The sequence below is a fragment of the Phoxinus phoxinus genome (assembly GCF_949152265.1).
Source record: "Phoxinus phoxinus genome assembly, chromosome: 19".
Classification (NCBI taxonomy): Eukaryota; Metazoa; Chordata; class Actinopteri; order Cypriniformes; family Leuciscidae; genus Phoxinus; species Phoxinus phoxinus.
Genome location: NC_136894.1, coordinates 13,848,588 through 13,864,410, shown reverse-complemented (window position 1 = coordinate 13,864,410; position 15,823 = coordinate 13,848,588). Strand labels below are relative to the sequence as shown.

Genomic DNA, 15,823 nt, shown 5'->3' with positions numbered 1-15,823 from the left:
GAGGTCACTTTGAAGTAGGTATGTATGTATGCATGTATGTATGTATGTATGTATGTATACAGTATGTGTATGTATATATATGTATATATAGGTATGTATATGTGTATAGATGCAGATAACAAAATAATAATAACATAAAAATTGTTAATTAAAGGAATGTAAGAATTAAAGGGGTAGGAGTACATAAGTTTTACTTCTTCCTACTCCTTTTTGCACATGAGATAGAAGTATGTTCAAACAGGAAAGTAATGATACTTTGTTTGCTGCTTTTTATATTTTTTCTTTTCTTAATGTTTTGGACATTATTGCATCTTTTTTTTCTTTCTTCTTTTCTAATGTTTGAAATAAAGATTTCAATCAATCAATCAATCAATCAAATAATCTTTATAAATATATATTTTTTATTTTAGTGCTGAATTGTCATGAGAATTATGTCAAAAAATCCAAATGTTACAAATTTTTTTCTTTTAAAGATTCTAATATGTTCTTGACAGGTTTTATGAGATTAATCTGTAAAGGTCTAAGATGGAACTGCGATTAAATCAGCAGTTATCTGAGTCGTAAAATGTTATCGTGCTGGCAAACTCAGTTTGACAACATGAGAGACGTTGATTTGGTTATCTAACAAACACACTATCAGAGGAGAACGATAGCCAGTTTATGACATTTCAAACAGATTTATTGAAGTATTGATAATTAACGACACTGACATTTGAGATGACATTTTAAAATCAGATCAATTACTGTGCTTTTGTCTGCGGCCTGACAGACAAGACAGGTGCAGGGAGTGTCTGTGTGTGAGAACATTTTTTTCATGCGAACAAATTAACACATTTTTGTTCATTACCCAACAATTCCACAAAACATAACTTAAGGTCCCATGACTTGAAATTTTCACTTTCTGAGTTTTTTTTACATTAATATGAGTTCCCCTAGCCTGTATATGGTCCCCCAGTGGCTAAAAATTTCAATCGGTGTAAACCGAGCTTTGGATATCTTTCTCTGCCTTTGAGAAAATTAAATCTCAGACGGGCTTATCTTGAATCTTCCCCGTATGACGTCATACAGGGGAAAGGTTATACCTCCCCTTTCTCTGCTTTGCCTGCCCGGAGAATTTGGCCCGCCCATGAGAAAATGAGCTACGCGAGCGCGATATTGGTTTTTCCTCGAAGAGAGATCACGGCTTGCAAACGAGCGAAGCATGGCAGTTGCTCAGTGTTTGGATGTACAAATGAACTCAAAATTATCTTTTAGTTCCTTCATCTGAGCCTCTTATTTAATTAATTTAGTTAATTTTATTTTCTCTGGAAATGCGGCGACAACTTCCCAAAGTTTTGTATGGTCCAAACATTTCACCGACGACTGTTTCCTCAACTTGGGCCAATACAGAGCTGGCCTCGATGAACGTCTGAAAATAAATCGATCGAGCTACCAAGCAACAATTTCTGCTGTGTAATTGTTCCAGTTCAGACAGATAATCTTTCTCTCAAAATCGTTCAATACTGTTTATGCATCAGTAAGACAAGCCAGTGACTAAAATATCAACTTCACATCGTTTCTTTTAGTAGGATGAAAATAATCTTATTTAAATTGTGAATAAATTATATACAGAAAGCAATCAAAGAACAATCTTTCCACACAGCGCGAGTTTATCTGGACACTTGCCAAACTCGTTATGAAATCAATGACGCACGTTACACTGCACATGAAGCTCTTACTGTATTTACATCATCGTGTTTGCATTGGTGAAAGCATTAGTGAGAGTGCAGAAACTGCGCTGCAATGATAAGATCTTCATTCTCGCGATCAACAGACTGTCATCTGCTTGCTCAATGCTCATCACGGCAACATTTTATGTGATGGGAATAGATTTAAATACTTTAAAACTTCTAACGATTCGTTAATCTCGATAGCGGAAATAGTAAAAACGTATAATAGCTGTAATAGTAAAACTATTCGAGAGAGTTTCACATGTAATAAGTATCCATTTCATATGCAAGCATGTCAGCCAATCACAGCAGTGGCCGGTTACACTGAATCTCACACAGACACGCCCCTTCAAACAGAGCGTTCAAATCAGAGGCTAAATCAGGCTAGGAAAAATGCCTTTTATTTCTAAATTATGACTATTCTTGATCTAAAAAACATACTAACATTATAAGGGCAACCCAGGAAACATTATAAAATAATAAAATAACCCCATGTCATGGGACCTTTAATAACTTAGTATGACTTAAAAAAACGTCCTTAGTTGCTGCAGTATTTGCAATACTTTGCATCAACATTATTATTGATTGATGCGTTACATCTTGTCTCTGTAAGGAGCATTGACACCCTTGAGGAAAACCTGACGAAAGAATCACACAATCTCACGCTGACCATTTCACACTGTCTTTTCACAGGAAGCGGCAACTCTTTTCAAAGAAAAGCCTTTGGCAGGATATTTATAGACTTCCTTCAAAATGTGCCAAGCGCTCTGTGTCTGTATCATGTCTGTCATGGTATACCTTCTCCAGTCTCAAGCCCTAATATAAAGGAAACACACATCACATCACTGTCTCTCACCCATCAGTGGGCAATGGCACACAGTACTTGTGTATGTATGGAATTTTGGGCCTGGAAATAGCTTTCCGTGTGGCAGGCATCACTGTAGGAGACAGGATCGTCTGGAACACACAGATAACAGGAGCAACCTGGAAGAAAAGAAAAACCCCTACAGTACACCTGGGCTTAGATGCGTCCATGATACTACCGACACGACACCAGCACATGCCAGACGCCAATCAGCAGGTCTGAGACGGCCAGTGCTGAACTCATCCAACTTCTGAGATGTGAAATACTGTAGGACATTCAACAAGACAATACAAAATTGAAGTTGAATAGAAACTTACATTTTATTCATGGGGAACTGACCAGATCAAAGTGGTGCGAAGTAAATACAAATGAGATCTATTTTGAATTCGTGTTAACTTAACAAGTTTTTTTGTTTTTACACATATCCTGAAAAATTGTTTATATTACATTTTTGGAGAGTCGAACCACATGGCATTTTACAATCGAACAAAGTGACATTTTACAACCTGAACTAACATCATATTTTTTTACAATTATCCTCAATTACCATTTTATAATTATAATTAAATTTTTACAGTCAAACATGACATTTTATATCTTAAACTAACTAACTTTAAAACTAATTAGTTTTTTTAAACAATTATCCTGAATTACCATTTTATAATTATGATTACATTTTTAGGGAGTCGAACCACATAACATTGTATAATCTCCCCTAAACTAATATCAGTATTTTTTATATATATATCATGAATTTACTTATTTTATAAATATCATGACGTTTTCGAGGAGTCGTTCGATCACATTTTACGATGAACATTTCACACCATGAACTTTTATTACTTTTTTTTTACCATTACAAATATAATGTACTATTAGTTTTTTGGGGAGTTAAACCACATGCCATTTTATAACCGAAGCTAATGACATTTGATAACATGAACTAACTTTGCCTTGTCATAAAAATATTATCTGATATTTTAAGAGACTTATTGACCTTAACACGCAGTCAAGAGTTTATATTTAAAAAATATATAATTATTACTGTTATGTTCCTTTTTTTCCATCATAGAAGGGGTGTATTCAAGTGACTTGATGTATGAATTGCATTATGTATTTTTAAAATAAAAGATCAAGAAAACAAAAATGAGTGTCATTGCCAGTTGTAGCTGTAATACTGTAAATAACAAAATTATCTGAATGCAATGAAAATGTGTGTGTGTGTGTGTGTGTGTACGCACAGGGCTCAGGTAAAGGGCTCTTTAACGCTGTAGGCTGTGCGTGTGGAGAGGGCTGGATCAAAGTGGCAGTTGTGCGTGCCACACTGTATCGTGCCTATTGAGCGTTATGCCACTGCTTTACCCCGCTGTGCATGTGCGTATCGCTTCTGCCAGCGGGGCAGTGTGTGGGAATAGACTGCCACGGTTTTTAAACAGCAACCCCACCAAGCTCGTCCTCTATTTCATCTCACCCCCACAGTCCTACATGCACAACGACAACTGCAAAACACAGATACTATACAGCAAACATAGGAGAACGCTGAAAATATGCTGTGAAATTTCTGCCACTCTTTTAATGTATTCTTGGGCAAGCTGGCCAACTAACCGACAATTTAGAGCAACTAAGCACCAATATAGCTGTCAAGACATGGCTATAGAGTTGTTAAGAACTTAAGATGCTGCTATGTGGTTTCTAAGGTGTTCTGAGTGGTTTCAAGCATGTTGCTATGCTGTTATCTGTAGTTGCCCACCTACAAGTCTCTATGATATTCTGGTTTCTATACATATAGCCCAGGTCCCTTCTTCAAATGTAAGTTTATAGGATTTTAAACTCAGTTTATGCACAGATTTCTTGCTGAGTTTGTTGAATATACGGTAATAACAGCACACCTCATCTCAACAAGTCACATGATTTGATGCATTATTCATCTTGACAGCACAAATGGGGTGAATTGATTGCAAAGTTTAATACTTGTTCAAATGCCTAACTCTAGGTATGAGCAAAACTGATGTTTTCCTTAGTAAACACCACAGTCCCTTTCAGAAGATTGAAGTCAAACTTTTTTGAGGTGAAAGAAATCCATACTTTAATTCAGAAAGGACACATTCGTGTTTTCCCAAAAAATATTAAGCAGCGATAAGGATACAAGTAATTTTTTGAGCAGCAAATCAACATTACAATGATTTCTGAAGGATCATGTGACACCGAAGAATGGAGTAAAGGCTGCTGAAAATTCAGCTTTGCCATCACAGGAATAAATTACATTATATTTAGAAAACAGTTTAAATTGTAATAATATTTCACAATATTACTGTTTTTACTGTATTTTATTAAAATAAACGCAGCTTTAATGACCATAAGAAACTTTGTTAAAAAAAACAATAAAAAAAATCTTTCTAACCCCAAACTTTTGAATGACAATGTAAATTGTATGGGAATGTAGGAAGCCAATGGTCACCAGTCATATACTTACAGGAATGATGGCACATGACTATTTATCTTCATAAGCATTACACACACAAATCTTTCTACATGGGTTTCCAAATGGAACAAATAACCTCTTTCCTCTAAAACCTTAATTTTCCCCAGGGTCCGTCCATCTTTTTGTGCTGTCTTCCCCTAGGCCAACAATGAAGTTTCACTCTGTCCATTTATAAATGAATAAAAAAAAATGGCATTCAGGCCAGGGGGCGATAATGATTGACATACAACAGAGTGGCACTATTATTTGTCCATTGCTTCTTTCAGCACAGCTTCAGCCCACATGCCAAGAGAAATCTGTCAGTCCCCTGCTCTAACTACAGCTAAGTGAATAGAAAAGATGTGTCAAAGAGGCCTTTGGATGCTTAAATGAATGACAGTTCTGGTTCTGAAGAGTGCGCTGGTCTTCATCCAAATCCACACAATCTGTTCAATCGCTACTCTATCCAGTATAGACTGCTGCTCAATCCGCAGAACAGTCGACTGACTGTAGCTAACGGCAGTCACCATCAAACGCTGGATTAAGATGTTATCGGGCTTGTATACACCAGACTGAATTCACTTACCAGAACAGGAAACAAGCAATTTGTCTTGCTGTAACAGCATTTACAGTTTGATAAAGTGATTTTCTTGTGCTTTGTGATGTGAAAATGTTTTGATAATTTGTTAGCATTGATAATACATGTAATTAGGGACGTCCTGAACCGATCTCAAGCATTTTTAAACTGACCGGTATCGGCTATCATTAGCCCGACCCTTTATTTTTTGTCAGCTGTCACGCAGGGAGCAGTAGGTGGCGATATGCACCTTCAAGTGGGTTTGATAACCGCTATTAAACACTCTATAAATGCCATAAATGTACTTAATATAAAAGCAGTAAATTATTCACAATTATAAGCAACTAACCCTAAACCAGACTCCAACCTTATTGTAATTAATATTACCAAGTGCATATTTGTGTAATTAAAGTGTAACAACGACACCTTGAAATAAACTTAATTTGATATGTTAATACTCATGATATATATATTGTATTATTAATAAATAAATAAAATTTTATAAGTCAACATAAAATTTATATATCGAACAATATTCACAACTGAAAATGAGAAGTCATGTGCACATCTTAATGTTAAATCTCTCTCTCTCTCTCTCTCTCTCTCTCTCTCTCTCTCTCTCTCTCTCTCTCTCTCTCTCTCTCTCTCTCTCTCTCTCTCTCTCTCTCTCTCTCTCTCTCTCTCTCTCTCTCTCTCTCTCTCTCTCTCTCTCTCTCTCTATATATATATATATATATACACATCTAGATGTATACACACACCATAGCATGCAGAAATTGTGCACTGTAGCTTTAAGAAAACTAATTTTGTGAAAAGCTACTGTTAATCACAGTTTTTCTTACCATGCCTGTTGATTCGTTTTTACCATTTTATTGCACAACGTGATAGACAGAACTGGATCATAAGTTCTTTCAGAGGAGTCTACAGTGGATTATTGTATTAAAAAAAAAAATCTTCCCAAAAATTAACAGTCAGCAAATTTTGGTCAATTTACTGTTTACAGTAACACAGACTGAGCAGTTTTGGGGAAGTTTAAGAATTCATATTTATTTGAAACACACCATTCTCCGATAGTAGTGATTGGATGCTAATTGAGGCGGCTGCGGTCCCCTGTAGGGATAATGTAGCGGAGCCGAGACTGTGTGTGGGAGGGCCGCCCATTTACCTCCATTACCGCACAACCACAAGGACCCCAGCAGTCTGCCCTACATGAAATGCATTTAGAAATCTCTGCCAGCGCCTGGACTGGATTACAGGCAATAGAGCCATCAGCAGTGAACCACCACCACCTGCTTCAGGCTTCAACGACGGACATCACCAGCATGACAAATACGAACGGATAAATTGCGATCTGAACGTATGGACATAAAAACTCATGACTTATTGAGTGCTCGGATGTCATTCAGGAGCACTATTTGTACTGCCCCTCAACAAGCAAACTGCTCATTCCAGCTCGACCTTTGACCTTTGTATGGATTAGAGCACACCTCCATTATTCAGATCCATTCAATCAATGAGCTTGTGAGCAAAGCAGCAATTAGCAAACACCTCTCAGCCTCTCTGTTGAACACACTTCTAATGAGGTGTGTGAGGGGCCGCTGGGCATATTTGATCAATAGAGCGAGCCATGTGAGAGAGAAAACAACAAATCTACTTTTCCATCAACTGCTAGTTACAGCTAGATTTAAAAAGTCCTCTAGCAGACAATTAATAAATCCTCAATGCTGATTTAAACTGACTAGGTACAAATACTAATAAAGTCTAGATAAAGTGTACTATACAGTTGTGCTGGTTTTAACTAAGGGTACATTTAAATTACCATGTGCTAAAAAAAATTATGTTTTTCCTGTGCGTTATTTGCATTCAGACGACAACGATGTTGTTCCCCTTTCATGCAGATCTGCGAAAACTACTAAAAACGCTGTATTATGCTGCAAGGCCAGTAGTTGGCGATGTCACTTTGTAAAGAAAATAGACTGAACATGGAATACGCATGCACATGAAGTCACTGTATTCACAAATCCGTGTTTTTGTAGTTTACACAGAGACAATGGGCCTCATTCACAAACCGTTCTTACGAAGAAATGTGTTCTTAAACCCCACTTACGCACTTTTTACGAAGATTCTGACATTCACTAATACTTTCTTATCTTGGATTTGTTCTCAGCTAAGAACAAAATCTACACACACTCAAGAGCACTCTTACGCACATTTGAGTGATGACAGTTTGCTCCAAATCATTGGTTAAGCATTTTATTTTATTCTACAGTAGGTTTCAATTATAGTATTTCTGATAATTTGTTGAAAAAAAATCATAGTATACAAAGAAACACTAACACTGCAATTTACAGCAGCAATTATGCCGATTAAATAAAATAATATGCCTCGTTTGGCATTTACAGTACCTATTGCAGTAGAATTTCTATTTCAGAATTACTGAAGTTCTTTTTTCGTTTGATGATCGGTGGACCTCCACCGTCTGTGCGTCTTTTGGACATTCTCCAACTTTTTTTTGCACACGGCCCTGAAGTGTCATGTCCTTATATGGGAATTTGCGGGGCGTTTTCTTATGCTAAGGCACAACTGGCACGCGCTTTCAATTACGAAGACGTGGGATTCATCCATCCTAAGAACACGGGTGCGAACAATTCTGCTGTTTAAGAACATGTCATGAATCCAACGTAGACTTTTCTTCGGAAGTTTATTAAGTACAAAGTTAAGAAAATTTGTTAACACTTTATTTTACAGTGTCCTTGTTACTTACCATAGTAATAACTGTAAATTATGTATATAATTACATGCAACTAACCCTCAAACAAATCCTAATCGCCCTAACCCTATAGTAAGTACATGTAGTTGCTTAATATTACTCAGTACTTAAATATATAATTATACTGTAACAATGACACCTTTTAAATAAAGTGAAACCGAAAATTCTTAGGAAGATATTGGTGAATGAGGCCCAATAACGCTATCATTTTCAGAAACTTTCACTTTGAAACCCATTTTTAATACTTTGCATTTTCAGGTAAACAGCCAAAACGCATGAAATCTGTAAAACAGATTTAAATCCCACATGATTTTCAGATAGTAATTTATTTCACTTGGTCACAACACAAAACTGACTTAACTGAAAAATAGACAAGTTCAAGCATAATCATAATTCTTGGGGTTTTATATAGAACCTTAGTGTTATTGACTCTTTTTTAAAGAACCCTTAGTGCTAAAAAGGTTTTATATAAAGAGAAATTTATTAAAATGACAGCATACTTTAATATTTAACAGATTATTTCAACTTTTGTTTGTATGTTTACGACCGTTTAATTCATAACATTTAATTATAATCAATACAATTATGGAAACCCCTAAAAGGTTCTACATGAAGCCGCTGAAAGAACCCTTCAAAGTTCTATATAGAACCTTTCTTGTAAAAGTGTGTTGTCTCATAATAACAGTTCAGGCCAGCAAGTTTGAATGGAAAACAGTAAAAAAATAGACAAATTGCATGTGCTGCTGCTCATTTTCACTTGCGAATCTAAGAGAGATGGTCATGCTCTATTCAAGTATGGAAATTCTTAAATGACTGAACCTAAAACTGGACTGTCGACCCTCACAGATGCTCAGAGAGAGGAGACAACATTAACAGCTGGCCGACCAGCACAGGAACTGAACTTGAAACAAGTGCATCTTTAATAATAACTCCCCCTAATAACACCTGACATATGGCACCTTGTCAATAACAAGATTATTTCTTCTGCAAACTTTTGAATTCTCTCCAAAACACTCAGATGGAGGCCATACTTAAAATAGAAAAACAATCTAAGCGCATGTGTGCCGAAAGTCAGCAGATATGGAAGTTTATGCAAAAGAGTTAGCAGATCTCAGGTGTAAACCACTAGCGCCACCTGCTGTTCACGTGGAACAACGGAAACCAAGGGTGCTGTAGGGCTGTGAACACACTAAGATGCTTTCAATGAAAACATGCCTGTTGGTTAACCGTCATGTGACATTGCAGTTGTTATCAGCTCAGTACCCAAAGCCATGCGACACTCTTCTGAGCGTTAAAGGGTTAAGTCAAAATTCCACAAAGTAGAATACAGCAGTATAAAATAGTACAATACGCAGCAGTGTAACATATTATTGAATTACTGATTTGGCAATCAGATAAACAAGCTGTTAGAATCATGTTAGGTCTTCTTGACTGGATAGGTCATGCAAGCCATACAAAAACTAATATCATTTGAAAAGCAGTTCATGATCATCTAGACTATCTGCATGCAATACTAAAATGTTGGCATCCAACAACAACAAAAACATGCAAAACTGCCTCTATCACTAAACATGCGTTTGTAATTCATTGTTATGCGTCACATGTCTGTTTCAGGTACATGCAAGTGAAACATTAGGGTTAATAGAGAGTTGTGAATTAATGACAGGATTAGATGAGTATATGGTTCAGACGGGTCATTCTGGGAGGAAATGACTGGGGTGGATGATGGGGAAAAAATCTCTCTCTCTCTATATTATATATAATAAAAACTGGTGTTTTGTGGGGAAACACATCAGTACATACCCAGAAACAGCCTCTTAGGAACTTTGATTTCTTCGTCCTTACTGTCTGTTGCTTCAGACAAATAAGACAAATAAACAAAAAATAAGAACATGGGAGAGCAGGAGGAAAAATAGATTGCATCGCTCCATCTTCATGGAGACACAAAAAGCCCTGAAGAGATGGAACTCACGAAAACATGTCCAAGTCATATTCCACCCTAAAATCAAACGTTAAGATACTAAATTTTGCATTAAGTAAACAAAGCATATTTTTTAGAATCACTATTATACTTTGCATTGTGCATTAAAGGGATAGTTCACCCAAAAATGAAAATGTTGTCATCATTTATTCACCCACATGTTGTTCCAAACCCGGAGGAGAAGACACTATGGAAGTCAATGGGTGCCGTCAACTGTTTGGTTACAAACATTCTTTAAAAGATCTTCTTTTGTGTTCAACAGAAGAAAGAAACTCATACGGGTTTGAAACAAAATGAGGGTAAGTGTAATGACAAAATGTTAGTTTTTGGGTGAAGCATATATTTTCCCAACACATTCTCATTATAGGTTTGACTGCATAGTACTAACTAAATAAATAAACATGATTTAAAGGGATACTCCACTTTTTTTGAAAATAGGCTCATTTTACAACTCCCCCAGAGTTAAACAGTTGAGTTTTACCGTTTTCGAATCCATTCAGCCGAACTCCGGGTCTGACGGTACCACTTTTAGCATAGCTTAGCATAGATCATTGATTCTGATGAGTCCAGTAGCATTTCTTTCAAAATGACCAACGAGTTTCAATATTTTTCCTATTTAAAACTTGACTCTTCTGTAGTTAAACCGTGTACTAAGATCGACGGATAATTAAAAGTTGCGATTTTCCAAGCCTATATGGCTAGGAACTACTCTCATTCCGGCGTAAGAATCAAGGAACTGTGCGGCCGTACCATGGGTGCAGCAGGCGTAATGATATGATGAAGCACCTGAAAATAGTCCCCAGCTCGGTAACTTCCAACATGACCGGGACTAAGTTTGTGTAGTTTTTAGGCGGCAAATTAGATTTCCTGTGCGATTAGTTTCCTGTACGGTTCGGGATCAGCACCAAAGTAAATGTCATCTAAATCGTCTCTCACAAATGTCTCCATGCTACAAGGCACGCTCCCTGTGCAAGCAGGTTGTCACGTTGGTTTGTTGACGGCAAGTGCTTCGTCATATCATTACGCCTGCTGCACCCATGGTACGGCCGCAAAGTTACTTGATTCTTACACCGGAATGAGAGTAGTTCCTAGCCATATAGGCTTGGAAAATCGCAGCTTTTCATTTTCCGTTGATCTTAGTACACGGTTTAACTACAGAAGAGTCAAGGTTTAAATAGGAAAAATATTGAAACTCGTTGGTCATTTTGAAAGAAATGCTACTGGACTCATCAGAATCAATGATCTATGCTAAGCTATGCTAAAAGTGGTACCGTCAGACCCGGAGTTTGGCTGAATGGATTCGAAAACGGTAACTCAACTGTTTAACTCTGGGGGAGTTGTAAAATGAGCCTATTTCCAAAAAAAGTGGAGTATCCCTTTAAATAATAATAATAATCACATTACAGTAAATAAGAATGTCCAAAAACAAAACCCTTTTAATTTTAGCAAAATATTATGTCACTTTGTATCTGATTTTGAGTTGAAACTGACTGGTAGTGTATCTGGGTCATAATATTGGGATTTGAATTCCAATAATGGGTCATCTTATCTTGATTCAAATATTTATATAGAAGTGACAACGTCAGCGCTGTGAAGTTAACACTGAGATGTCGTGTCAGTCTTAAGACAACAGTCAACCCATAAAGACAGAGAGGGCTGCAGTACTACTTCACACCAAAAGATAAAAACTGTTTAAACAGGATGTCCTGTGTAAACAGACAACTATTAAGGCTTCATCGAATTTGTTCAAGGAGCGTTTCTAAAGTCAGAATATGTCTGTACCTTTATGCACCGTGTGGTTTGTTCTCTCATAGTTATTGGTTATGTTCGGAACAGCATACTACCATACTCCAATAACTTCAGCAGTATGCATAATGCATTTTCTGTATGCATGGAATACCCACGATCACTCAAAGAAAGTAAAGTAATGTATGACAACAATCATACCACCAGTTTGAACCATATAGGTCTGGTTCCACAAACAGGGTTTAGACTAAACCAGGATTAAGCCTTAGTTCATTTAGGTAGGGCATTTAAGTAGCTTTTATAAATGTGCCTTTGAATTTTTTTTTAGGATTGTCAGTGCAAATTGCTTTCAGTTAAAACAGCTCAAACATGCATTTCAGTCTGGGACTAGGCTTAAGCATGGTCTGTGAAACCAGGGGTTAATTTACACTGCATCACATACTGTTATTAAAAATTAGTATGCAGTATACAGTACATACGTATTCCATTCCGAACATAAAGTTCAGTGTTTGGGCTCATTTATATACAAAATGGCAGTTTGAGTGAAGAACACAACTCAAGTATAAATAAACCTGAGACTGATGTTTACCAAGCAGTCAGCCGGTCAAAGTTCATCCACTTCAAAGGCCCTCCTTGTATGATAATCTTGTGAAACGTGTTTGAAGACAGACCCTGACCATGTGACTATCTACTGTAATTCAATAGCCTGTAAACTCAAGTACCAAACTCAACTAAACAGACTGATTGGGAAAACCAAGAATTAGAGAATTTAGTGGAAAAACAATAAAATAAAGAAAGAAACCAGAAAAAAAGTAAATGATTCATTCATTTGGAAATAAAAAAAATAGTGTTACACAAAAGCTCTCTTCAATATAATGCTGAAAACAACACACATTCGGAGGCTGTAAAGAGTCATAAAGATTCCCACCTGTGAACGAGCGGCGTTTGGTGTTGAGTTCAGTGACCATGCGGACGCTGGTGCACAGGTTCAGCATGATCAACATTGTGATGATCATGATTATACTCTGCCAAAGCAGCGGAGTCTCAAAGTAACGTCCAAACCTGGAAAAAATAAATAAATAACAACACACATACATATATTGGTCAGAGCTTTATCCATGCTTCAAATTGTTACTGATAAATGGATGAGGATTTTTAAAAATCATTGTGCAGATTTTGTTAGGCCAGATTTTATATACTTATTTTGTTGTTGTTGTATTATTAGTGCACAAACCAGACACAATATTTGTGCACCAATAATACATTTAAGCACCTCTCAATATTTAAAGGGTTAGTTCACCCAAAAATGAAAATTCTGTCATTAATTACCCTCATGTCGTTCCGAACCCGTAAGACCTTCATTCATCTATCTATATGATCATTATGTTTCTAGCATGTTATATAATGATGCACCTCTTGATGGAAATAAATGTTGTTTTGTAATTTCCATCAAGAGGTGCATCATTTTTTTGGTCAAGACCTGGTGCAAGAGTCAACTCCTCCAGCACAAAGACTTTCAATGAATTTAAGATCTGGACTCAGAGGTGCCAATTCATGTGTGAAAATTATTCTTCATCTTCATACTCTCTCCCAACCATTCTTTCACAGTTTGAGCCTGATGAATCCTGACATTGTCATCCTGAAATATGGCCATGATGTGTCTTCCTACATGAAAAGCTACACACTCCATCAATTAGGATTTGAAGAACTGCTGCCAAACATATAACATGCTAGAAAAATAATAATCACTCTTAATCACAAATGTGCCTATTTAAATCCAAACAGTGACATTCTTTGGCCAGGCAGTGTATACATATGTGAATAACTGCCTTTAAAAAATAGATTAAAAAAAGAACATTTAGCAAGCGTGTTTCATGCAAAAATCTGAGGACAGATACATATCTCTTTGTAAATACGCATTAAAGTGAATTTAGGCAGTTGAGTGGTAATGTAGGCTATTTACATTGTTTCCTCATATAGCTGTCGTGCATAACTTACCTAAATAGTATTCTTAATATGTTGGCTACCAGCAGCACCAGGCAAACATATGTGGAGAATCCTTCAGCATTCTGAGTCCTGCGGATATCCCTGTACTGAGGGATGTATGGCACAACTCCTCCAAATATGATGGCAACAGATGCGATCCAAGACACCACTTGATGAACAACATACATGATCTGATCCATAACCACTTCATCCATTTTTGAGTGATGTATCTATCTGTCCTTTATAGTTAAATCAACTGAATGCAATTACAAGCTCACTACTTTAATGAAACATAAATCATTACTACTTTGCTATTTTGTTCACATATTAAAATGCAATTTTACAGTAAATGTACTTTCATTGTCCCAGTCACCATCCACTGACTCTTAGAACTAATTCATTCAAGTGTTTCCCTTTTTCCAGGAAATAAATACTTGCTAAATCGATGGGAACGGTTCCTCGGCGTTAGTCCATATTAGATGGTGTGTATCTTCTCTCTTGTGATCTGCGCAAAGATGAATGGAGTGCTGTAAATCATTTTAATGCCGCTGTGATCCTCTCTGCTACATCTGGCTAACGCTCATAACAGTACTTCCGTGTTGCACTACGTCACGAGATGCTCATTAGTATTCATGAGACGCACGGTCCTAATGTCAGTCGTTTTATTTTTCTGACGAGTGATGAAAAAATCAATGATTCGGCAAATGATTAGCCATTAACGCCAGTGTTTCAGCATTTCTAAATGTAAGCAATGAATTTACCATCACATATTAGAAGCACACTTGAAACGGCCTGATCTTAAACTGCTTTATACTTAATTATGACACAAGATTTGTCTCGTTTAATCCCCTCGAAATCCGAATAAAGTTGCCATGTGCCAAATCGACGTTACATAATTCATGAAAACAGATCAAGATTATCAGAACTGTAAATCAAAATAAATTTTCATTAGTGGACTGTAAACAACAAAAAATAATAAAAGGGTTAAATGTGGATGAAAAGGGTTAAATGTGGATATGCCCCCTCCCATACGAACGAGGAAGTCCTTATTCGAGTGAAAAGTTGAAAAGTTATAACGTTAGATTCCTTTTATTCTGATGGATATATTTATGACTGACCAAATATTTCTGAGGTTAAAGCACATAGCCTACTTATTTTTTTTCACACTGGTTCTTTTTTAGTCCAGACAACGTTGCCTGGAGCTGAAACGAACAACTTCCACAACATAAACCAACTCAACAACAAACCTCATGGCAGGATCCGAGTCAAAAGCCGCCAAAGATTTGTCTGCAATGGCAAGTGTACATTGTAATAATTTTTTTTATTTTACAATAAGACAAGACGAGAAAATTGTATAGCCTAATTCAATTGCAGCTTTATAATGTTATTTCACAAATCTGCTCAATTCGTTTCCTCAAACAGGTGGAGACGACAATGCAACAACTTCAGAGCAGGTTTCAGAACTTATCTGACCAGATCATCTCCAAAAATATCTTTTCAGATGCATAATTAAACTTTGTAGAAGTAAGAGATTAGCTTTCCCCCCGCTGTCATAGCACTAGAATGAAATATATTTGTATTTGAGATGTTACCATAGCAATATCATGTTTTGATCACAGACTGTTGGGTAATTGAGTATAGGCCTATCTCCAATCAAAATTCAATCAATGATATAAAATAGCCTAATTCAGTTACCATTGAACTATACCATGGTTTTGCCATATAAGA

General features: G+C 36.5%; 1 protein-coding gene across 5 annotated transcripts in view; it reads right to left on the bottom strand.

Moving 5' to 3' along the window:
* The window catches only part of slc66a2 (solute carrier family 66 member 2), a 40,523-nt gene extending 25,823 nt beyond the window's left edge, over positions 1 to 14,700 (bottom strand). Inside the window, exons 1-4 of one of the 5 annotated variants that reach the window (XM_079590786.1) lie at positions 14,530 to 14,688; positions 14,108 to 14,264; positions 13,038 to 13,171; positions 10,186 to 10,236 (exon numbers count right to left, since the gene is read on the bottom strand). In XM_079590786.1, the coding sequence (XP_079446912.1) occupies positions 10,186 to 10,236; positions 13,038 to 13,171; positions 14,108 to 14,264; position 14,530 (343 nt within the window). In that variant the 5' untranslated portion in view covers positions 14,531 to 14,688. Of the gene's footprint in view, positions 1 to 10,185; positions 10,237 to 13,037; positions 13,172 to 14,107 lie in introns of all 5 variants that reach the window. The other 4 variants (XM_079590788.1, XM_079590784.1, XM_079590785.1 and 1 more) reach the window with 4 other exon arrangements.
* Positions 14,701 to 15,823: the final 1,123 nt, after the last annotated feature.